The 26,365-nt window shown below is 42.6% G+C and overlaps 1 protein-coding gene across 3 annotated transcripts in view; it reads right to left on the bottom strand.

The window, feature by feature from the left end:
- Nucleotides 1–26,365, bottom strand: part of ptprub (protein tyrosine phosphatase receptor type Ub) — a 176,419-nt gene that overhangs the window by 46,424 nt on the left and 103,630 nt on the right. For all 3 annotated transcript variants that reach the window (XM_086113143.1, XM_086113145.1, XM_086113144.1), the window contains exons 5-12: nt 26,147–26,262; nt 23,926–24,100; nt 20,821–21,114; nt 13,025–13,342; nt 9,695–9,804; nt 6,870–7,071; nt 4,359–4,461; nt 3,993–4,266 (exon numbers count right to left, since the gene is read on the bottom strand). In XM_086113143.1, the coding sequence (XP_085969269.1) occupies nt 3,993–4,266; nt 4,359–4,461; nt 6,870–7,071; nt 9,695–9,804; nt 13,025–13,342; nt 20,821–21,114; nt 23,926–24,100; nt 26,147–26,262 (1,592 nt within the window). The remainder of the gene's footprint in view (nt 1–3,992; nt 4,267–4,358; nt 4,462–6,869; nt 7,072–9,694; nt 9,805–13,024; nt 13,343–20,820; nt 21,115–23,925; nt 24,101–26,146; nt 26,263–26,365) is intronic.

Genomic DNA, 26,365 nt, shown 5'->3' with positions numbered 1-26,365 from the left:
TATTCACTTTTACTACTGTATTTGCATAGATTTAATAGATACAAGTTGACTCTCCAGCACGGGCATGCGCTTTATTACTTGCCATTTTAGCAGAAGAGTTAATTGGTAAGCTTGGCATGGATGCTAACACTGCACACATTCATTTAATTGTGCACAGTGCCAGTCATGCCGCAGGGGCAGGTGGATCCTGGCACCTTCAAACACATTCTGGAAATGCCAACACACAACTCAAGGATCCAAAGCATATATTCGTGTGTGTGTGTGTGTGTGTGTGTGTGTGTGTGTGTGTGTGTTTGAAGTCTGAGATGCCGCATGTGCCAGCAAAGCTCCAGTCTTGTATCTTTGTACTTTGAAGTGCCTCATTCCACAGATCAATCAAAGCAATTACAGAGACTTGACAGTCACTCTCTCGATAATTAGAAACGCTAAACGCTAAATATTATGAGGCCCCATACTGTTCAGACTACTCACACCGCAGAGTACTTAAAATCGCCAAGACTCACACAAACCTAGGAAACCTTGACTAACTCAATATGGCTCCGGAAGGAAACCTTTCTCTGCAATTCTCTCAAGATTTTCTCTTGTGGTCTGATGCAGTTGATTTTTTTCATAATGCTGTCATTTCAAACTTGTTGGGGGGGGGGGGGGGACACAAGGCTGTCTTTCATTACCAAGTTCATTGCACACAAAGGTTCTTATCCTTGAAGTGGACAATCTGTGATTACTTTGGTAAGAGTAGGTGCAGTTTTGTACAAAATTACCTCCATGATTGGTGCAAATATGTACAAACACACACACACACACACGCACACGTACGCGCGCACGCAGACCCACGCACGCACACGCACGCATGTTCGCACACAACCCAAGTTATGCATTATCCTAATTATTCATCCTCTTGTTTTTATCCCACTAGATAGCAGCACTGGGGTTTAATGGATTCAAACTCAATTAAAGAATGTTTTACTTTATTACTTTTTTTCCCCTTTTTATTCAGGGCAGATGAGATATTAATTTTCTGAGCACAGACACATACTGATTTGCAATCTGGAATGCGTGGAAGTGTTCTCTGAAGTAAATCAAAGGTGATCTTATGTGCAGGCATTGAAATAGCAAGGTCTTCACGTCATGAATTAAAAGCACTAACACTGTCATTAACTATTATTATTATTATTATTTATGACAAAAACATTTTTCACTGCACAGTACCAGCTGTACAGTTTTCAACTTGCCAGTTGGTAGAAACAGGGTGAGGACGAGTTTCTCCCGTATTCATTTCTTTCAAGGAGGTTGAGGACAGCAAGAAAACTGATTGTCGCAGCTTTGTAAAGTAGGCCTACAATACTGCAGCATCCAGAGCTAAAATACAGCCACAGGCTCAGCTAGCATTAGCATGCGAGTACATTTCGGTCATTTCTAGCCGCGGGTTCTCATATATTACAATAATGACGAGGGACCGGCAGTTGTTAACGTCACCCATTCAGTAACGGCCAGACACACTTGGAACTCCTTCTGGCCAAACACTATAAATGATACTGGTAGTATGTTTGCCAATTCAAAGTGCTAATAGTGAATCGAGCCTTGTTGACAGTATTTGTCATTTATGCTTTGATAGTTCGATTGTATTTGAACCGCAACTACTACTGTGGAATCTTACGGATGATTGCAAAATAGAAGCACTGTCTCTTCTGTGTGCAGAACTGTGCTGCACTCATTGTGGGTCATAGAGTCTGGGCCACTGCCAGACTAAACAAAACCTAATCCCATCCGCCAGTAAACCCTATTTAAACCCACGCTTAGTACACTAGTTAAAATGAAATGCTCACACTGCACTCCCCCACTATGTTTCTCCGTTGGATTGTGGTAATGGATGAGCCACCCACCTCTGCTCATGGAACTTTATAAGACACTGATCTCCATAGGAAAAAGACAGGACAAAAGAGACAGACCGTATAGAGATGAGCTCACACGAGTTAACGGATGCTGCTGTCGCCTCAAATGTTTGTCGAAACGTCATACTTGTGCACACTTGTGTCATACTTAAACAGTAATTTTCACTCTGCAGTTTGAACGATGACTGGCAAACGCTACTTCATCCATCATTGCGGGTTCCCTGAAAGGGTTAATATGACAAAGAATTATTTCAAAGACCCTGTAAAGTGAATTTTTTTTCCTAAATACTGTCGCTGCAGATTGTACACATTTGAAGAAATTTGCTGAAAACATGTGCAGAGACTGACCTCTGTAGTACTGAAGTGTGGCGATATAGCAGGGCTCCAGACGAACCTTTTAACGAAGAGCACAGTGGCCTGTAACCTGAAATTTTAACTAACTTTGATTTCAAGTTTCAACCAATCACACATCATTGGGTAAGGCCACTTCCAGCCCAAAGCCCTGAAAAATCATTGATCTTTTACTTTATTACGCTGTTTTTTGATTATACAATAACTCAAGGTTCAAAATAAGTTTGCTCGTCAAAATTCACATGTGCCTCATTATTAAACACTGAATAGCAAAACCGAGAATCAAGGATTTTTCAGATTTTCTGATCCACTGAGACAGTGCCAGAAAGATTCAATCAGCTCTGCGCAAGCGTAGGAATGTGGTGCAATGTGCTTACGTCATCTACGCACGAGAAGTAGGAGACGGCGGCAAATGGTCTGTATGGTGCTGTCGGGCCACCAAGACGTTACAGATGGTGGCCAGTACCAACATTTTACACACACACACACACCCCCACACACACACACACACACACACACACACACACACATATATATATATATATGTATGTATGTATGTATGTATGTGCGTGCAGGATGGCTGGGGGGGAGCCTATCCCAGCTGTCTTCGGGCAGTAGGCGGGGGTACACCCCGAACCGGTTGCCAGCCAATCACAGGGCACACAGAGAGAGCAAGCATCCGCACTCACACCCACACCAAAGGACAATTTAAAGTGGTCCACTAAACTGCCATGCACATTTTTGGAATGTGGGAGGAGACCGTGTACCCGGAGAAAACCCACGCAGGCCCGGGGTTGCTGCTCTCGGTTGTTTGGGTACCATCAAGGCAAGCTCAGTGCTAATTACGCTACACCAGCTTGCTAGCAACTACACAGTAAATTTCGTACAGTACATTTTCCTTTCCAAAGTCTACATTTGGTGTCTGTCTAAACAGAGTAAAATTTGGGAGTAAAATATTTAGAGTAAATTTTACATTGAAAAAAAATGTTGCAATATTTACTTGAAAAAAAATCTAGTGGTTTTTTTCCACTCCGATAATTTTGCAAGGTGAGTCTTTCAGTACATTTTACTTGCATTGTATTGGTCTATTTAAAAAAAGAAGTCACTGAAGGGTCAGGGAACGAACCCACAACCTTAAGAGTAGAAGACTCGCGGGGAGGGGACATGGATGGGAGTGGAAACTCAACCTTGCATTTCTCAACCAAGAATTTCTAAACCGATTTCTATGTGGCGGCTGATTCTATACACACCAGCTAAATGCACAACTAGCCGAGACGATGAATTAAGGACAGATATGAAATGATTGAGCAGCGGGCATTTGGTCAAAAATACTTAAAAAAAAATAGGAGCAAGGCAAGCATTTCAAATAAAAGCCAGATGATGTGGCGTACATTGTTGACACAGTAATTCCCATTAATTACATCGTTGCTAGCCAACAGTAATATGCAATTTTTGAGATTTTGTTATGCAGAGACTCAAAGGGCTGGGAAATAAACATATATCATATCCAAATAGCTAGACCGCTAGCTCAAAATGTTGCCATTTCGCAACCCTTTCACGGCATAAACACTCTTTTCAAGGGTTGTGAGCCCAGACAATGCCAGCTGTTAGAACCCAGCATTAGCACAAACAGATAATCATTAACGCCGCTCATTGACAGCTGCAATTGACTGTGCTCACTGAAGCCTACAGCTGGACAAAGTGATGCCAGCCATCCTGCACAACTGGTGGGAGTCAACAAACACTCACCCCTCTGAAGTTGCTCATAGCCTGGAAGTAGACAAGGTAGCTTTTGCGTGGGTCCAAAGGGGTGTTCCAGTAGCCGTTGTAAGTATGATTGTCTCCCACAGTGAAGGGACTGGCCTCCGGCAGGCTGCTGGGAGGCAGCTCAGCGGTGTAGTAGTGTGGGGTGCCGCGGGCCAAGGCCTCACCATGGGACATCGGCAGAGGGAAACACTCTTGAAGCCCAAGCTCCCTCTTCACTTTTTTCACAGTCTCTTCCTCGACCACCACCTGGTACGTGCTGGACACGGATGGACAAAGACGTAGCGTTAATCATGCCATTATTGCTCCAGAACAAGATTCCATCCTAAAATTTGAGATGGGTTTTCTTACCTGACAGGTGCGCCTCTACCTTGAGCAGGGCGCAGCACGACAGTTATTGTGTTCTCAGTCTCACTCAGGGGGGATGGTATGTCTCCATAATCGAATGTCGGCGCTGAAAACACAGGATTTAGTTTCGAATTATGACTTAGATTAAGTTCTGCTCTAAAGTCTTAGGTCCATGATTAGTTTAGCGGTTTTACGGAGCTTTTTCACAAGTGACAATTTGATATAGTGGAACAGGAGGGGAAAAAATACAAGTAGCTCGACAAGACAATAAAAAGGAAGAACTCCTGAGATGAATGAATCCTGATGTCTGTCCATCATCCTGCATAAACAATCTGCCTGCTAACTAACAAACGGATAAAATACAAATACAATGCTCCACCAATGTTGGAGGTCTCTGCTCTAGTTACTCCAGCTATTGGTAAGTGGAAGCCTTCCAAGTCAAAGTCTGAGATTCCAAGGTATAGAGCTTCCATCGCCATTATCCGATTAAAACGTTGAGTCTGTCGTAGAACTGGCACACCCGTGTGCCTAAAAAGGCTAGCGGAGCTAATATAACATCCTCATATTCAGCACATTGTTTGAACTTCCCATCAAGTTTTCCTGGCTATAGGTCCAATTAAAAGTCATGGTCTCCAGGCTAAATTGATTGGGGGGTTTTCCATTTAAAGGATTTGGCTTAAGTCATGCTCCTCCCAGCAGTTGTGGCAGCACATTTCACTTTAATATCACCACTCAATTAGCAAGGGAAGAGAGTGAAAACTATTCAAGGAGAATAAATGATGACTACATTAAAAAAATGGTTGGCTAACACCAAGGCATCCAGTGCTGGAATAAATTAGGTTTGGGCATGAATTAGGGGCAAGGGGTGCGGTAGGCCATACACTTCCTTTGCAAGAGGGGCTCAACCTCTCGTTTTGACCGGTAGACTGACCTGAAAGAATACACGTCTGAATGTATACGTCTGTGGATACACAGCGGTGGCGATCGTTTGGAGGTTGCTGACAGTTGCAGTGGCTAAAGAGTTCGGTTATTGCGAGCTGCCAGCGTCAATTTGTAATATACAGTACTCGGTTTAAGCAAATAATCTTCACGGTGGGGCAGGAGAGGGAGTTGAAGGAAGATCTACAAAGACTTTTGGGCACTTTCCACAGACTGGCTTTGTGCCACAATTCTCTATGACATACAGCCAGTAGGCAGAGATTGCGCCTTAAATCTATAATTAAACAAAAACGACCTCAGAAGGGAGATTTAGGCGGTGTGAGCGAGAAACGGTTGGAGTGCCTTCACCCTGCGTACCTCAGAGGTGCAATGCAATCCCCAAACAAGCACAAATGCGCCATTAAAAGGAGAGGCAAAGAGCAAGGCTGGATTTCCATCAGCATTAATAAGCTCTGAGACTCTCCGATGTGACAGTCCGCTCTTAAGAACAGTCGCAACATACTTCTTTCTAAATCACATTCAGCAGAGTCCTCCTGATGATCTTTCTCAATAGGTTAATTAATGTCTTAAAGACAACATGATGACAGCCTCACACTTTGTTGAGACGTGCTATGAAAAGTAGCTTCTACAATCTGGGAGCATCACTTTTGACACAAGAAGAAAGATAGCAGGCTCAAAAGAAAATCTTAATTGGAGCGCAGACACGCTGGTTGGAGTTTGGAGGTGAACCCGTGTGCTGCGATTATAAAAAAGTGATGGCACAAGTGCATCCTGTTGCTTTCACATGACTGCTTAAAGATGGGTAATTTGGCAGGCTTATGTCGGCAACAATCAGAATTCCAATTTGGTTAATCATTTCCCATCTGGCAGAAATGTAGCGATAGAAATCAGTCGATGGTTTAGTTGCAAATGTTCCGTGATTTAAAAACCCTTATGCCCTTCGAAAAAAGCTGATACCGAACCTACCCGTTTTACAATTTTGTAAATGATGTATGTTGTGTTATACAAACATTCTTTTTTTTTTTTTCAAACACTCAAAATGTTCAGCGGGATCTGTGCTATCCATACATATATAGTTTATATTAATTCCTTGGGGTTTTTTGCCCTTTATGGACAATAAAGCAGTTCTGTGCTATGACACTTCAAAGAAATATTGCATTCTTTGTAAACGGTGGACTATGAGGGTTTTAAAGTAACACACAACATGCAAACTCCACTTTCCTATGTTAACTGTTACATTCTGCTTTCTGATCACACATTTCCTCCAAAAACTAAAACAAAATACAAATGTGGTGTTAAAAGATGTACTGTACCTGTGTATTTTTCTCCAAAACATGATTCGGTGGTAAATGTAGCGCAATATTAATTTTGCTCATTGTCTGTAAATAGCTTTCTCGGTTGGCAATTTGAACTGTTTTTAATCATCCATTGTGGTTCATCAGTCTGCTTTTTATAGCAATTTTGGAACGAGACAATTTTCAAAAGTGATGCCTTGTGATTTCGTCCCCTAATATCTGCATATGATGTTTGTGGACAGATGGTCCACCACTCGGACATAGCAGTCCAATACCATACCCGAGATGTTAGTGGTGATTTCAGTGAGGGCTGTCTGGCCAAAGCCTTTCCCTGTACGGGCTCGCACAGAGATCAAGTAGGTTGTTCCTGGGTGAAGATTGGAGAACATGTGATAGGTCTCGTTTTTCAGCTTGGATACAGTTCTTCTTGGTCCTGGGACGTTGATGCCAGGATCAGATGACTCGATGCTCTGGTAACTGATCTAGAGGCCAACGGGAAGTGAGAACATTTCACAAATTATGGAAGGGTCAACATCCTTTAAAGTGGAAAAATAAACTTGATTATTCAATTTCTTTGCTCGAACACCTGAGTGGCATTGGAAATGGCTAGAATAAAAAGTTGAAAGCCTTTATTTCTGCGAGCCACAGACAAAAAAAAAACACTCACAGTTTAAACGGACTGCATGAGAGTCGGCTTTTAATGAACGGCATTGAGTCAATTCAAAACTCAGAAATTGATGTCTTTTCCCCAAATTTTCTTGGAGGGCTTATTTGCCACACTTGAACACTCTCAAGTGAATTACCAATTATACCCTGCTAAATGAGATCACATGGCAGCAATCGGACAGGGATGAGCATATGCAGTACATTAAGAGCTGTAAGAAGTCTCTCCCCGCGCTTTCCCCCGAAACACACACACACACACACACACGATTCCCACAGTTAGTGCACGTTGATCGGCTGATCCATAATAGATTAATGTGCATCTTGAAGAGGCATTTTGCTGAGATAGCGGGGGTCTACATTTCGAGAAAGGCCCCGAATATGAAAATGTTTAACGGATGCCAGCCGAAGTTGTACCTTCCATTGCAGTTATAATGCAATTCAGCGAGCTCAGCGGTTCGTGCTCTGCGCTTCCAAGCCAATGGCCGCGTACGATCACCAAGTTGGGTGTTTTTTTTAATTTTTAGTTCGACTGTGTCAGTCATGCCGAGTCTCAAAACCCAATTTTCTTGTTGCAGCATGTCGGCAGATGTGGAGTGCATGTACAGAGAAGAGTCGGCAAGTATACTAGCCCCCCCCCCCCCCCCACCCCCATTTCTTTCGGTCGCATCGCTCAAGTGTGTGGTGTGCGCCTAAGATGCCACTCGAGCCACAGATTTACCGATTATCCCTAGAAGAGCTTTTAATGGTGCCGGAAAGATAATGCTGTACTCAACAAGGAGAAGACTGGACAAAAAGAAAAGACACCTTCTATTGCTCTGTATGAAGCATTTACAAACGACCACAAACACTTGCCAAATTATGAAAATTATGTTTTTCTATGATTTTTAAAGACTGTGTATGCAAATGGCATTCTGCATAATTTTCAAGTCATCAGCTGTAAATTATTTGAATGTTTTTAAAGGGGAAGTCAACCCCAATCATGGCTCAGCTTCAGAAAACAGGTGGGCCATCATTGGTGCTTACTTGAGCCCTGAGCAACTGTGAGGTCATTTTCAGTGGGCAGAAAGTGGCAAAATGGCCGCCCCCTGAAACGGCTAAAAACGGATGGATTTTTTGCTTCCCTCTTATTCAACGCAATATCAATCAGAATGCCGTGTTGAGATGAGTGGAGGCGCATAGAGCATATTAATGAAAAATTTGGGGTTGACTTTCCGTTTAAACAAACCTCCCTATGATAACAGTATTTTTTCCCCCAAAATAAAAACATAGTTTTTGTTCAAAATGCGCCGCTCCACATTATTATGCACCACAGTGTTTCAAGATCGTTTCTAGGTTGCAAATAAATGAAAATAGTCCTATATGCTGCAATTTCACTAATCGGCTATTTTCAGTTCTTTACAAGCGATAAAATTCTTGAAACACTGTGCATAATAATTTGTAACAGTGTTTTGATTTATTTATTTTGTAAACAGTTAATGACTTGGAAATAATGCTGAGTGCCATTTTCATAGACTATAAAAATCTGAGAAAAACATCATTTACATTCTAATTTGGAATGTGGTGTACCTGTCAAACTGCAAATCCTATTTCATAATATCTTTGAAGGGACATTACGAAAGACACAAAGGCAGGAAAACGTGGGCAAGCCTCGCTGATGCCGTGCCACAGACAGAAGGTCTGTACAAGGAAACGCCAAATCATTATAATGCTCAACAAACTGGCCTAGAGCATCACACATGCATGCTTTGTTATTTATTACTGAGCCGGTCTGTGGCTTATGCTTCCAGACCTATTTTATGATTTTGTGTACAGTATCAATGAGAAGGCATTGAAGTATCTTAGTTGTGTTTTTTGTTTTTTTAATACCAGCATGATGAATTACAAAAGAGAATGTAAGGATTGTATCTACAAAATATTCACCCATTTTCAAAACCACTTGTACTCATTACAGTCATGGGAGCACACACAAGCAGCGTATTGGCTCATCTGCACTCCTTTCTTCTGTTATTTTTAGCAATGTTGCACTGGACAGCTCACATCAAATCATGCTTTGCACTTAATGCTCACTTTTTTTCACTTATTTTACATCTTATGGTCTCTTATTTGCAATCCACGGTGCCCTTCTACGGTGCTGCTTATTTTTCCTGAAAGACTGAATTTCAAATGCTACGTCCTTAAGGGAGTTTTGACTTTGGCAGTTCCACCGCATTTATTTTGTGTGAGGAAAGTGGTGATTTTGTCTCTCATCTGCAGTATGTCAGGGTTGTATTCATCTAGGCACAAAATGGGCAATAATAGATGAGTCTCCATCACAGGTTGCAGCAGATCAGTCAAGCAAATTGAAGCCATATGCACGAGAGAGATACTGGCTATGAAAGAAATTGGGAGTGTCATGAACAGTTCCAAAAACAAAAGAGCAAAGGTAAAAAGGATACTCACCTCATATTGGGTAATAAGGCCATTGGGCTCAAGCGGCTCCTCCCACTTCAGGAAGATCATGTCATCCAGTGGGGTGAAGGTGAGCGACTCTGGTGCTATGCCTCCTGGGACTGGAAGACATTGTCATAAGGCAAGCTGAGCTTCTTTTGGTTACATCAGACCTGTTACATTCATATTGAAGTTCAGGAACAAAAAACACAGCTATACTCAAATTTAGAGCAGGCAGAACCATTACACCAGGGGTGTCAAACCCAGTTTTATTTATCATTTTAGTTATCACTTCCTTTGGATGGCCATTATGACTGAAATCATATAAAGAAGTCAAGAATAACAGTTTTTTTCAACTCTTAAATTAACTGTAATGAGGTGTTGTCTCTCTGAGTCATGAAGATTACACAATTCAATTATGTCTGCATTAGTCGGGAATTGAATCAAGTTCCTTGTCAAGCCTCTGTCAAAGTTGTATTATGGAAATAGGAGACGAAATTCAGTACCGATTTGGCTTGGTAATACCGAGTGTGGATTCAAGTTAAATCAAACAGTACCATGTTTTGGTGCCTTAAACCAATCCGAAGTTCTGACTGTCTGGAAGTGGAAATTGGTGATTTTCATTGGCGCACTTAAACGCAACAGAGAATGCAAACCACCGTAATCACGTCACCCACTCACACACACACTTTCATACATGCTAAATATTTTTAAATATTCCCAGGTTTTAAGTGAGCTATATCCTACTATATCCTACTATTCCATCCATTTTGTAATCATCTTATCCTCACAAAGGTCGCGGGCATGCTGGCGCCTATCCTAGCTGTCTTTGGGCAGTAGGCGGGGTACACCCTGAACTGGTTGCCAGCCAATCAGAGGGCACACACAGACGAACAACCATTCACACTCACAATCACACCAAGGGACAATTTAGAGTGCTCCATTAACCTGCCATTCATGTTTTTGGAATGTGGGAGGAAACCAGAGTAGAGAAGATAAATATTTGACTTCAACTACCCAGCATGAGCTGGTGTTCCGGGCTTTGTACAGTATTTATATCTGTATAGACTAATAAGAATTTGTGTGACATTAAAATTCATTAAATAAATGCGGAAAATGCATTTTGTAATCAAGCAACCACTGTATACATTGATTGTTAGGAACTGTAAACTCATAGAGTAGCTAATTGTGAGAAAACCCACACAGGCATGGGGAGAACACGCAAACTCCACACATGAAGGCCGGAGCTGGAATCAAACCCTGCACTTCTGCAGGCGCGCTAACCGGTCAACCACCGTGCCGACATATACAGTATATACTTTATTATTTGTCAAATATTAGACCAATATTCATTTTTATATGTACGTTTGGATTTTGAAAAGTAATTGTTACACAGATTTTTTTTAAACTATAAAATAATGTAAAACTGCAATTGGCTGGCAACCAGTTCAGGGCGTACCCCGCTGACTGCCCGAAGACAGCCGGGATAGGCGCCAGCGCACCCCATGACCCTTGTGAGGATGAGCGAATCAGAAATCGATGGATGGATAATGTCATAAAAATAAAATGAAAATAATGAAGACATTAACATTCATTGGATAAATGCACACAGAAAAGCACCAACAATTGGTCATTTACTGGTTCAAATGTGAAAGGCATCTCTAATAAGTTAACAATTATCTCCATGTAAATATGTTAATTACTGTCTTGACACTGAAAAACTAAAAATAAAATGGAACCCCCCCCCCCGTAAAATAGTTTTCTCCCTCACGAATTTTTATTTCTAACTGTTTTGTCAGTACAACCCATCCTTGTTAGCATAAAAAAAATGATTTTCCCTCAGTTATGGTGCAAATAATGTGCGGAAACGCAAACGATTATCAGTAGATAAAGAAGCAAAGAGAGAGCTATCGAGGGTTATTGGGGTGACAGATATATTTTCTGAATTATGAAGAGCATCTTTTTGTAATGCTAATGCAGCCTACCAGAATGTCATCCTCTGAATTAATGTATCAGAAAAGCTCGGGAAGGTTACATAATGCTCTTCATCTCCACATCATAACCGGCCCATGATGGATGAAATGTAGTGCATGTAATGCACATGTCATGTAATTGTGCTCCATGTGGTGAGTGAAAATGCTCAAGCAATGATTAGAACAAGCCGTAACAGGCTCAGCAATCCCGACATTCAGAGTTAAATACGCTATTCAAGTAATTGATGTGATCCATCTAGACGAAATAATAAAAGTAACTTTGGATGACTGAAGAACGGGCTTGAAAATAGCACGAGGCTGGCAGACAGCCGCATTCTTTTGACTCGTACTGCATTTGATATAAAATACTACGCTGCCAACATTTAGTATAGAGCAGATGGTAATCACTGACAGACAATCTAATGTATGATTCAGTTCAGCAGTACAAATGAAATGCATACACTCGACGCTTCGCTCAAGCAAAAGCCTGAATACAGAAGGAAACGAAATGTTTTTATCATATTAAGTCAAACCACAGTGGTTAAAAAATACACTTTGGGCCGCCTTCACTGTCCTCTGCTGTGCTGCAATTGACATTGTACCGGTCAGACATTTGGGCAAACCTTCCCATTTGGTAGCATAACACGTGCATCCAAACTTTTGGCTGCTACAGTCATTATTTTGAGTATTCTATTGACGTTATCAGGGCTGTACTTGAAAGTAAAGATTCAAGTGTGAAAACTTGTAGAAAAAAAAGTGAGAAAAAGTCTTGGGAATAAGGTTGTTAATTCAATGATGTGATGTGTAACCAACAGCCTCATTTTCATTTTCATTGTCATATTTCGATGATATAACTCTTGGAGACTTCAATTTGGCGCTGGTTGCCATGACACTTCTTTGTATGAATATGCACGGTGGCGGTTATCGTTAATAAAGGAAAGAGGACTGGCTGAATCAATTCACCGACGTTTCGCACATGTGCAAGTTAAGGAATGAGTAGTCTAAGTCCACAGCACAAACAATGGAGACTAAAGCGTGGTGCGGATTGCCTCATGTCAACGCAACCTTAACTGTTACAAAGACGACAAGTCACTCTTGTTGTGAATGATGATTTCCCGAAGGTGTGGGGGAAAAAAAAATGAAGACTTGAAGACAGACATATTCAAATTGCCCTCTGGAACGAAGCACAGCAAAGGGAGTTCAAACAAGACAGAAATTGGTGTTATTTTACCACAGAAATAATTGCTCTACAAAGGTGATGACTTGCTGTCATGTTCAACTGATTGTTTTTCAAAGGAAAATCTAGTTTTGCATCAAATCTTTGTTTTTGTGCCTTTATACGTTTCCCTGACCGCCTGCCGGGACTTACTGTCTTCCTCAGTCTGGAAAGTGACCTCTCTGCCCTCTTTCTTGCCCTCCGGGTTGGCCAGTGACAGACGGACATGGATGCCGTGGTAGGGCGGCAGATCACGCAGCGTGAAGCGTGAGGCGTTGTGCTCCACGGCCAAGCATTCACGCACGGTGGTGTTGTGGCCACCGCCGCCTCCCGCCGTGGTGTAGCGGTAGCACAGGGACACTGAGTAGGTGTGGCAGCGTGTCACGTTGAACGCCAAGTTCTCCCACAGCAAGGACAACTGCCTGGGCTGGATGTCTGTGGCTGTCAGGCCCCGTAGTGCACGCATGGGCTCTGCATGGGTGGGAAAAGTGAGCGGGAAGCATGAGATCAATTGATATGCAGCATTCATATAGATGTAAATGATGATGACAACTTTTACACTGAATAAAACAAAAGCTGGTTCTCTCCATGTCCCAATTTACATACATGGTTTTTGGCCAAACTCACTGGGTGGCCATATGCCCCTTTCCACGAGGTTTGGGTACAAGCTAGCTAGCGACACTAGCTAGCTTGTACTTTGCTCAATTCTACATTGAAATGTCTTGACTGGATTTAGACAGCTATACATACAAGTGATTCATCCATCCATCAATGTACATTTTTTAAATGTTTCGGCTATCAATCTGAAATAATGAGTTGATCACGCGGTTTGAACCACATTTGTTACTAAGGTACTGGAAGGTGCCATGAAGAGCACGTTCCTCTGAAACGGCTGTTTTTAGGCGTTCCAGAACATTTGAAAAAATATTCTCCCAGCCGGTCGAATGGGATTTGTAAAAGCTGTGGTTATTGATTCCGGTAAACAGATGTGTTCACCCGGTTACTATGAAAGTACAGGCCATAATCCGCACTGTGAGCTTTGTTGCTTTCTGGGTTTGGGTTGGGGGGGCCATCTACACGCAGACTGAATCAGTGTTTTTCGGTGTCGCTCTGGAAATCCTTTGGATGTTCGTTCCCCTTCTAAAAGCAGCCAAAGCACGAATACAATAGTCAACTGTTGCTCGCTTTAAGCTCCCCCTCTAGCAAAGCCAGAACTCATCTCACTTGTGCTAATTAAAAGGACAGTGCGCAGCTTGATGTTGCGCTGTCTCATCTTTTGACTCGTCTTGGCCTGTGGTTTAATGAAAACAAACAAACAAACCAAAAAAACCCCCCACTAAAACTATTGAAGGGCACTCACTTTTGGGTCATCTCCAATTTTCTGGGGAAACAATTCATTCTGTTCATAGCTGTGTTAATATTATCCAACTAAAAGAATGACAACTCTCTTTTTCATGAATACGGAAAGATACACAGAGGCTCTTGTAGAGCAATGCACAGAAGCCCCAGTGTTCAGGAGGGCATCTCAACTGAGGAATCGAGCCAAGGACAGCCTCACTATCAATGGGGGCATTCTTCAGTTATTAACAGAGTGGACGCCTTTTTTTTTTGTCAAGCAACAACATGCAACGTGTCGCTTTTTAATTATGATAAGGCGTGAGGAAGAATGGGGCAGGGAGGCGGAGTTTGACACCAGGGCGATGGCATGGGGTTTCGCACGAGATCAGAGGAGGTTATTAAGCTTTTTTTTTTAACTGACTAGTGCCTGGAACTTTAATAAGATGGCAGGTGCATCACTAAGCAAGAAAAGCAGAAAATTGTTGACTAATTTGATTTGAAAGATGCTCTGTAGCACACTATGCAAATATTGCATACTTGAGTGCCTTAATATACATACTCTCTTTTCATATTGCTGTGCCACTTCATCATCTATTCACTTGCTATTTTGCGCATCTTCAAGCACTACTACAAAACCAAAATACATTGGATACAATGCCCAACTTCATTTGCATTTATTACTGCCCGTGGGAGCAATTATATTGAAGTAAAATGCTGTGACACTTCCAATCAACACAGAGGGCCAGTGCAGTCACCGGCTTTCTCTTTTCATTTGCTTTCAACCATCTCATGCAAGACAGAAAAATGACCAAAACATTGACTCCAACCTCATACAAACTAATGTGGTGAAAGGGATTTATAAACAACAGTGCGCATACAAATGTAGTAGTGTTGCATTGTTGCGCTTGGCTGGAACGTATTTCAGGGGTGCAATTGATAGTCTGCACAGTCTGAGTCAAATAAAGAGCGGCCTTTAAATGCTGGGTTGATAAAAGCGGCAGCAAACAGGCCACAGTGTGCTCATTGTGGCTTTTCTCAAAGCGGACATCGTGCCAAGCCTTGACTCGTCTTATTTGTCGGTGTGCCACGAGCAGCCATTCACTGACACCCTGCAGTCGCGCCAACAAGGCCGAAAGCCCACAGCACCACGTTGAGCCTAAGAGATCAGACGCGAGATCGGAAGTGACAGGTTCTGCTTTGTTGACCCCCCCCCCCCCCCCCTAAAACTGTGACACGGGACAGTACATCGCAGCCAGCTAGGTGATTTGGACTGACTGCATCAGATGAGGAAAAACAAACAAACAAACATACATACAAAGACATCCGTGCCTTGTGTTCCACTCACACACATTTATTCAAAACGCTCTGAAAGCTTACTTTGACTCAGTTAGGTCAAGAAATATTTTGGGCAAAAATGTTGAATGATTTGGATTATGTTCAACAACGATAGATTTCCAAATAAAAACAAGGTGACAAGATGACATTCAACAAATTGTGAGTTTAGTCCTTGGAGATTTTCTGCCAAGTCTTCATTGCAACCACCTTACCTACCTAGACAATAATGTTGTATTCAATTCAATTCACTTGCTGCTTGTTTGTGAATGTTCCTGCCTTCGCTTTTATGTTCGCGAATGGAAAATGTGGTCTTGGGTTGGGATCAAGTCTTGAACTTGTCCGTTGAAGAATTATACTTCTTTGCGTGTACGAATAATGTTGCGATAGAAGTAACTCGAATGTTTCCACTTGCACAAACTTGAGATGGAGTGCCGAATGGTAGCAGTAACCTCAACTCGCTTCACAGGAAGCAACACTTTAGCAAATCGTGAACAATTCTTCAAAAATCAAGCTTCAGGCTCCTTAATGACACTCTCAGTCGTAGGTTTCTGTCAAATTAAACATAACAAACATTGTCAACCTGAACACATTCAAACGACTGCCAAAAGATAGGCCCTACTAGCTTCATTCTAACACAACGGAAAACGGCATTCACATTCTAATGATTAGCATTACTTTGGCGGTTCTAGACCCTTTCAGCAATGGATATCTGAAAGCAAACGGAGCAATATACACAGGCATATATTCTTTATGCTCCGCGAAAAGGCACCGCTACATCATGATATGGCCAACATCGGGACAATTTTGGTCATGATGTGTTCTGTAAAACGTTTGTACAGCTTCATCTCTAGATGTTATGTCTGTCGGCGCTGCAGTTATATCATCACTAAACACCCGTGTGCCGATTCTATTAGCAGCCCACATGCCTCAACGTTTTTGACACGTTATACGGCATGCTTTGAATCAAAACAAGTTTCTACAATTCCTGTCATAAATATGCAGTCTGTAATGGATGTCCTTCATATCTTGTGAGTGCATAATTGCGATTGATTCTTCTTTCCTTGCGGTCGGCCCTTGCACTGGCAATTTTCCTCATTTTAGTGCTGCTTCAGTGTTGGCTGCCTCCGTACAGACCAAGAGCGGCAAGAGCGGGACCTTTCGGGGGCAGTTTCCGTGACCCAGAAGCAGGTGGAGGCCCATTACCGCGCAGTACTGTGGGGACCACCTGCAGCACAAATGCTCACCTACACTTTGTGATTTACTCGAGGCGTTTCAGGCTGTGTTCATGCAATGTGCTGGTAATTAAAGAAACGGCTCATCAAGCACACCTGGATGGCAGGTAGAGCCCATGTTCACATTCACAGAGATTAGTTTCACAGTACCCGCCCGAGGAAGTGTATTGGTATGGTGGAGCCAGCTACCAAACATGATCGGAAGGGAGGGAAGGCTCCGCGTGGCCGTGGCAGATTAGTCACAGTGGCGAGGCATGGCTACTGGAGCTGCAGAAATGCGCTTTCCTCCGAATAGTGCGCAAAAATTCCTCATCAGATAATTACCAGCTCACCACAACAGCCTCACCATCAATTTTCTCATGCTTAAACTTAATCAGGCCAACAGCAAGGGGGGCGATGAGGACTGGGAGATCGTATGTGGGGGCAGCAGGGGTAGTGTAGAGCAGATGGTTGAGACGGTGGAGCTCTGAGGAGATGGTGATTACAGTCTGCGGGAAGGTCAACAAGGTGAGTTGCGCCAGGTGGAGAAGTTTTGCATTGTTACAGCTCACTGTAACATCAGTGAGTGTAGCACATCAACGCACAGAGGTATGAAACTGTGCATGGCGATCAATCCAAAACAAAGACATTTGACTACGTGCACAAAAACACACAGCCCGACTCAAAAAGCAGCAGTTCAAACGTAAAGAGTTTTGATGTTTCCATGCTGTTGAACAGTAGAAACAGACACAACGTATTACATTTTGTAGTTGCACAATTGAATATTTGTGATTTGTTGTTGAGTCTTTATCGCAAATGTTTGTCAACTCCAGACACAACGTATTACATTTTGTAGTTGCACAATTGAATATTTGTGATTTGTTGTTGAGTCTTTATCGCAAATGTTTGTCAACTCCTTGACTGAATCGCAAGCTTTATTTTTGATTCTTTCTTACAGTATTCTGAATGCAGAGTAAAATTGTACAAAGTATAAATAACAGAGCCCCTTTTAAAGTCCAATTGTGAAGTGACTTCCATAGTGTCCGTCTGAATTGCCGACGCCTATTGAGGGTGACGCTGCAGCGTGATGAACTCTGCAAAAGCTTTTTTTTCCTTTACTTTTAACACATCCTCTGTTTAACCTTTAATGGAATGTTCAAAATATTCATTCCCGGCATAGTAGCGAGTGAAGAAGAAAAAAAAAGCAGGACAAATTTGTTTGACTTCACCTCTCCTTGTCTGGTATGCATCCAATTTCCTTTTTTATCTGTCTGCAGCAAACCCCATCACATTATTTATCCCTCATGGTTGAACAAACCAATGCCACAGTCATTGAAATGTAAATGCTCATTAAAAGGGTTTAATGACTTGCACAAACACTGACACCAGCAACTATGAAGCCTTTATTGCTTCACCTTCCTCACATTCACAGTGCACATTAAATGTCACAAAGAAAAAATAACCTCACCCACACACTCTATCACACATAGGCACGCTCTCCTCCTCTTTTGTCCCCCATCCAGTTTTGGACTGCTATTAACTTCCTGGCTGCTTTTGTTATTTACTGCGCTTCGTGTGTTGAGTGCTGGAGATGTGTTGGGGTGAGAAAGGGCTGCGAGTTCAATCCCGGTTCCTGATAAATGAGGTTGTTTTGGGCTGTGGGGACAGAAGGGTGGCTTTAATATGTCATCGGGGAGGGGGCCTGGTGTGCTCCACTGGAGCACAGTAAAAAGATTTGTGAGGGATGGTGTGTGGCAGGAAGAGACTGTTGGGCACAAAAAGAGTGATGACCATTGGACGACATGACGACTGCCTTTGGGCGACACAAAGCTCTCCATTTAATGTGTGTCTGCGACGTACAGATTCAGGCAGCGGTACTGTCTTCATCTGTGTGTGTGCACGTTGACATTGCCACGGCATGCTATGCTAGCTTGAAGCATGGCGGCGGATCGCTGCTCATCTCTCCAGGTGTTTTGTGTCTACACTGACAGATGACAAGGGAGGACGGATGGTGGCAGGCACAGCAAATCCTTCACTTTGAAGGAACCCCAACGGGGGCCAAACCAATTAATTTTGCAATAGAATAAGGGATTATTCTGAATATGTGCATTCTAGGCAGCAGAGTGAGTTAGTGGCCAATACGGTATGTCTGCCTCACTGTCAAGAGGTCCCAGAATCTCAATCCAGGACATACATAGAGGATATACGATTTGGGCCATATCCAACAGCAACTATCCGAGACGTGATCCTTTGGCAGTCTTCATCACAGAGAATGGCTTATCTCAAGTCTTTCAATTACATTTGCAGCATCTCTGTATCTCAGATATGTGGTTCTCAAGCTGTCGTACTGAGGAACATCTCAATTGTCTCTAGGTGTGAGCTCAATCTGAGATAGACCACAACAACGGTTTGACGGGTCCACATTTCAAATTGTTTTGGGAAATTATGGACATTGTGTCCTACGGTGGCAAGGAGGAAAAAGGACCTTGTTATCAGTGCAAATTTCAAAAACCAGCATCAGTGATTATATCTACGACTTAAGAATACCCAACCGGACAAATGGTCTCTCACATGACTAGTGAGCTTCTTAGCCAATCCAGTGCCACCCCTCTAACACCCTACTTCAACTGTTGAGTAAAATCACATGATCCACTGTTACACAGGCTTTCTTGATGCCAATGCATATTTTCTTTACATTCTGTTATCTCTTCTACTAATTCCATGAATGCCATGGAGTTTGATTTATTTGATCAAAAACCCATACTGCCCCCATTAATAAATACCGGTACTTTTTTTCCCCCAATGAAATTGTCCAGTCTCTTCACATCGAGTTTTTCTTGTGTGTACCAGAATTGATTTATGATGGTCACCTACTCCAGCTTCTCATTTATTTGACCCCCCCCCCTCAAAAAAAGAGAAATTTCTATGTCCTTCAGTATATTGCAAAGGTGCCTGCTTCAGGCTGGCTAATGTAGTCAGGCAGCTCTTATCTTTCAAATAAGCGTCACATCGATATGACCGTGCTACCAGGAGGAAGTCTCCTATTCTGCACTTTGAGCTCCGGAGTTAAGAGAACGCCAGTGATAGTAAATGTACCCTTTCTTCGGAGATAAGTGTGTCACAGTGAATGTGTCCCAACTTGTCAATCACTTCCACTCTGATCGAATTTTACCCGATGGTCACAAAACTGTACTTTAATTTTCGATATCAGCGGGGAGCTGCTGTTGAGCTGTTGATCTTGGCTTTGATCATTAAGAATGACTCAGTATCGGAATTAAGGATCTTTCATGAAATAACGCAGATTCTGCAAAGTAGCTAAAGATAGTTAAGTTTCAGCGACACATATTTTGTGCAAATACAGCATGTTTTAAAAACCCATTTATGAGTTGGCAGATTCAGTTTGAGTTGTGGGCAATGGTGGTGCAGTGTACAGCACAAAGGTGGGCATGTGGTGCGATTATGACCACTCAAACAGCTCCGATTCCTTTCTGGTTGGGTAGGGTTTCTTAAGCTAAGTTGTCACAGCATTAATAATGGCACAAAGGGAGACTGTTCACACGGAGCCATGTTAATACATAGTGCTGGATAGAGTGCAATAGCTCAATAGCATGTTGTGTTGCATCAATTGCTGTTATTCATTTTGAATACACTACAGCTTTAACAATAGAGAAATAAAGCCACTGTAGAGTGGTATTTTTTTAAAATAGCCAACATTTGTTAAGTCAATGAGTCATGGTACAGAATGTACTACATCCTTACCAACACAATGTACGAGGTTACATACAAATACAATTAAACTCTTGTTTGATACTCCCGCTATCGTAAAAATATAAATGGAATTAGAGGTTAGAAATGCATGCATTCAGGTCTGTGGTGGATGGTGGTTTGAGCGCACAGTATGCAGCTGTCAGGAACAACTGCAATCTCATGTTTGTATTCAAACATAAAAGTGAACTGATTTGCACAAAACAGGCCCGTGTGTAACATTTTGCACTCGTAAAACTTTCAGCCAGAGATCACAGAGGCACGACTTCAAATTATAAGATGCTATATGTATGAACTCACCCGCACACTTGGTCCTGCTTACGAGTGGAGGTCCGGGGGGGCCCGTGCCTCCTTCTCCCGGCCGAGTCAGCAGCACACTGATGTGGTATTCTGTGTCCGGATCCAGGTGCCACAGCTTGTAGGTAACCATGTTGACTCCATGCACCTCAGACCATGGAGACTGGCTGGCACGATACTCAATCTCTTTCCTAATAATGGGCCCGTCTCCAAGAATAGAATTGGTGTTGAGCTGGATGATTAGATAAGTGGAGCCAGCACGCAGCAGCTGAGGTGGTGCGATAGGGGAAGGTGGTACTGTCAAGAAATAAGGGGGGGAAAAAATTATATCGGTAAAGGCATTTGACTCAGTAAGGTAAAGTTTGGCTCATTGAACTCATCAGATGTATGAAAACAGAGTCCTCACCAGGCAAAAGCCCACTGAGAATAAAATGGCTCCTGTGAGACCGAAAGATGTGAGCAGGTCAGACCGCGTTCAAATAGCAGATTAGTCACAGCGATTAACAAGGCCTACAGAAACTTGCATACATTAGGCAGAACGGAACGTGAAAAAACAGGTGTGAATACAATGAAACAACCTTTGCCACAGAAAAATGAGGCGCTCTTCATCCGTTTCACGATGAAAGAAGAGACTCCCCTTACTGTCAATTGAGATTGTCAACTGGGGATTAATTTCAAACCCAACGGTCAGCTACTCGCACAACTAAGCCGCTGAACAATTACATGGGCAGCAGTGTAAGGAAAGGAAGGGAGTGCAAAGGGACTGAGGACAAAGCACAAGAAAAGATCACAGTGAGATGTGTGGCTGTGACTAATCTGTCATTCCAGCAGAGGCGCCCGTGTCTTTTGAGGGCCCTCTCTTAACAGGATTTATATATCGGTAGGGCACCTCACTTCTCCTCTGATGCTTTTCTTGAAAGCTCCTCATCTTGGGGGCGTCAATAAGTGAACCAAAATGAAAGACCAAAATTCATCCACACACAGTGGCATTTGACTAAGGCGGAAATGGTGTGGCGGAAACCTCTTTGATGGCTACATCCAGAAAAATAATCCCATTTCTATGACTCAGATCTTTTATTTTTATTTTATTTATTTTTTACTCTTACCAACGGCACTGTTAAAAATCACACAGACAACAAATATCATTTTTGACTACTGGAGCCTGTCCCAGCGGTCCTCGGGCAGTAGGTGGGGGACACCCTGAACCGGTTGCCAGCCAATCGCAGGGCACACAGAGACAAACAACCATCCGCGCTCACACTCATATGTAGGGACAATTTTGGCGTGTTCAATCAGCCTACCATGCATGTTTTTAGAATGTGGGAGGAAACCAGAGTACCCGGAGGAAACCCACGCAGGCCCGCGGAGAACATGCAAACTCCACACAGGGAGGCCGGAGCTGGAATTGAACCTCTGCACTGTGAGATCAACGCACTAACCACTGGACCACCGGACCGCCCTTGATACATTTAAAAATGCTAAAATTGCTTAAACCGTCATCTAGCAGACATACATGAATGTGGATGAACAGAATAGCTTGATTTTTTTTTTCTCTCCTGGTCATATATCACACATTTGACCGCCAACTTGTTGCTGGAACACAATCACATGGCTCCTTTGCAACTGCCTTGCAAATGGGAATATTGTCATTTGCCAGCCACACCCACTAATTTGAGGCTGATGATGCTGGGCTGCTGGAGAGAGAACGGACAGGAACACACACACAGCAAACAACCTCGAAAATAGTCACACAATTGCACAATTTAATCGTTACTTGTTGGACCCAGGTTATGGGTTTGTTATCTTAAAACCCTTGTGCCATGCAGGTACACATCATGTACACCTGACATGTGTTGTGTTGCAAAAACAAATGCATTCCATGCATGGGTTTGAATTGAGAGCTCCAACGTCCCTTTTGGTGTGAATGTGAAAGGGTACAGTTGTTTGTCTGGATCAAGGGTCCCAGGCCTTTTTGAAACTGATAGTTACTTCTTGGGTCGGATATATGGCAAGGGCTACCGTTTTAATACACACTTATGAAATGTGTTCACATTATCTTGAAATAAACATTATTTTGTGGAGCCACGATTGATCAGTTTAAGCCGATCAGCGATGTTCATTGCCGATCACAAAAACGACCACTCTCAGTTCATACTTTGCAACCTGCAGCCACCTAGAGACCGGCCTGTGTGCAGTGTGGCCTACCCTCCCCGTGTCCTTAACACTGCACACATTTATTTTTCTGTTTCGTCCATGTTAGAGTCCGTTACGGGTGTTGTTCACCACGGCATGCTTACGCGTATGCGCGTGTATGCGTGAATGGGTCCATCGCCCACATTTGGCTGCTTGAAAAGGAGGTATTCGCTCAGAAAACTTTGGACACCTCAGAAGTATGGTGTATCATTTGAAATGAAGTAATTCACTGCAAGGTTGCAAACAAACTTTGCAGACATAAAATAAAGAAAAAATATCAGCTGCTACTCCGTCTCCAAGACTCCTTTGGTTGGTGTCAAAATGTGGCGCTAAAGGTCAGCAGAGGAACAAGAGTGAGAATGTCACATTCTTATTTCCACTTCTTATTGTCCCTTTGCTGAGGCCTGATATGTTTTCCCAGCAAACCACCTCGCAGTCATGTCATTACGATGCTGTCAAAGCGGTGTCAGGCTGTGGGGTTGGAGTGAGTAATGGGACCGAGGTCACCATCTGTGGTGCATGATATGACAGGACTGCAGGAGACCAAGTCAAGTGAGCAGCTTTATGACAGGAGGCGGAGGAGCTGGCGATGGCTGCCTCTTTGATTCCAGCTCCGACAAACATGTCCGGAAGATTGGATTCTCCGACCAGGGGCTTTCCGTGTGAAACAAAAGCAGCACATATTCACCGGGCCGGTCTTTTAACATGTATCCAGCATTTCCAGATTGAAAATCTGGTTTGGAAATCTTTTATGAAGACCTGTGATTACACCGGTATCTTTTTCACTTTTATCAACCATCAGTAGCATCAAGGAAGGGCGGAGCATGTGACACCACAATACCAGCTTAGAAAAACATGAGAAAGGAAGAAAAAAAAAGTACAATTATTGACATCAGGACAAAGTCAAAGCTTTACCTTTGACAATGAGTTCAGCAAAGTTCGAGACCCCTGATCCCCTGGAGGACTGCGTGATGCAGCGGTAAAGGTCTTGATCTGACCTCTGGACGCTGTCCAGCTGGAACGATACCACGAAACGCCGGTGATTCAGGTGCTTGACCGACGCACTGGTTAAAATCTCCCCATTGTGTCTCTGGAAGACAAGAAAGGACAAGGTCAGAGGTGACGCCATGCATGTTCAACTCTCTTGTCAAGGGAAACGTTTTGAAAAATGTTATGTGCACATGAAATGATGCCCCTTGAAACGGAATTGGAAAAAATCATGAAAACATGGAAGAAAGGAAGACAATTGATGAAAATCACAAATTCAAAAAGAGCCCAGTGTTCCATCATTGTTATTTTGTTGATAAATAGTGTATGGCGGAGGCTTCCTCATACAGACAGCACAGTTTAGATCAGGGCAAAAATGTTTAATGCGCATGCCCAAGCCACTTTGTTACAAACATGTTGCATGCCCTCCCAGAATTTATCCAAGAGCCAAAAGCTCATCACTCAAACTGTGTGTGTGTGTGTGTGTCTGTGTGTGTGTGTGTGCGTGCGTGTGTGAATGTGTGTGTGTGTGTGTAAATTCTGTAACACTGTGAAGATGTAATTTCCTTCCTTCCGAGGTTTTATGCAAAATTGTAATTTGAATTGAATAAACATTCTATTCATCTGTCACCTTAGAATGTGAATGCAACTGAATGGGGTACTTTCTTCGGACCCTCTTTAAGTTATAAATATCTGTACCTTTCAAACGCCGTTGTCATGGTTGCAGACGACAAAAGACTTGGGAAGCTGCTATCAAACAAGAGGCCTTTAAAATGTACAGTAACTTGACCTGAAATGATGCTTTTGATTGAAATAGCTTTTGATTTCAGCAGATACAACCTCCTAATGTTGCAAATTCAACAAATGACTGCTTTCAGTTCTTTACAACCAACAGTATAAAATGCCTTGAAACACTGCTGTGCATAATAATTGGGAGCAATCCATTTAAACAAAAGCTACTTTTTATTTTGGGGGGGAGGATACAGTTATCATTGGGAGGTTTGTTTAAAAACATTCACATTATTCTCTAACAGATGATGACTTCAAAATTATGCTGTTTTATGTGCAGACTATTTATAAAAATCAGTGAACATAATATGCATAATCATTTGGAATGCGGGATAAACTTGCTATGAAGACGGCTAACCACTCAGCTCCAGTAAATTACACTGTCACTATAAAATACATAGATTCTCTCAAACTGACTAGTTTTGACCAAGGCGGCAGCTGCAAACTAAAGGAATAAATGAATGACAAAAGTCTGACAATGTTAAAGAATAGACTTCTTTATCAGCAGTGAAGGAGTTTTGACATCAATAATAAAAAAAATTGTCCAATCTCATTAGAATGGCAGTGGCATTCCTCTCATTTAATCCTGACAACATATCATTGATCCCGATGGTAGGAATTCACTCATTAAACAATTAGGCATGCTTGACTAACAGCAAGCATAATCCTGTCAAGACATTAGTAATTAGTGATGCAGCAATAGTACCACACTCCTAGAAAAACAATTCGGGAAACCCTTTGAAACAAGACATTGTTTTCAAAGACAGAAAAAAGTCAACGGAATGCTTTGCGCCGATCCTTTTCTTGTGTTAGCGTTAGCGCGCGAGCATGTTGAGAGTAACATCAACATTTGGGTTTTGCTTGGCTGCTGTTCTTCTTCTGTTAGACTGAAACCACAGAGAACTCAGAATGACAGACACATTGCTAGTCGTTGAGGTTCCACAGAGAAAACGCGTGCGACCACAAGAAAACAAAATATGGCTGCCTTGTGACCACTGCATACTGAGTGACGTGACCAAAAGCGACTGAAGTGGTTCGTCACAAAAACATTCCTATAACCGATCCTTCACCGCAGCAATTGAGCACCACAACCGACACTCTGCAAACAAAAAACTACAGCCTTGTATTGGGTTTTCAGGCTTGACATAAAATGCACTGTACTGCTATTCTTGTTAATTGTTTAAATCACAAGTGTCAAACTCAAGGCCCGGGTGCCAGATCCTACCCGCCATGTCATTTAATGTGGTCCGTAAAAGAAAATCGTGTGAGTCAACTTCCATGATCCTTGCTAAAGTCTTAAATTTGGAGAGCAAGTTCAACAGGTATAGTATGTTCATCCCTGGATGAATGGATCACTCACCTCCAGTAGGAATTTCTCAGCCTCTGAAGCCTTTCCAGCAGCCACACACTGGAAAGTTGCATTTTGTGCAGCGTTCACCTCCTCGTCTCCAAGCCTGGAGAAATGTGGGGCCTTATCTGAGAAGGCGTATGGAAGAGAGAGAAAGAAGGAAGAGTTACTTTTTGGCCACTCACAATGCCAGCCCGCCACTGAGGACACATTCTTATCAGGCCTCAAACA

Source organism: Hippocampus guttulatus, chromosome 6, assembly GCF_054856545.1.
Source record: "Hippocampus guttulatus isolate MCC_2025c chromosome 6, RoL_Hgut_1.0, whole genome shotgun sequence".
NCBI lineage: Eukaryota > Metazoa > Chordata > Actinopteri > Syngnathiformes > Syngnathidae > Hippocampus > Hippocampus guttulatus.
The sequence above is the reverse complement of the archived record's forward strand: the minus strand, read 5'-3'. Positions and strand labels throughout refer to the sequence as shown.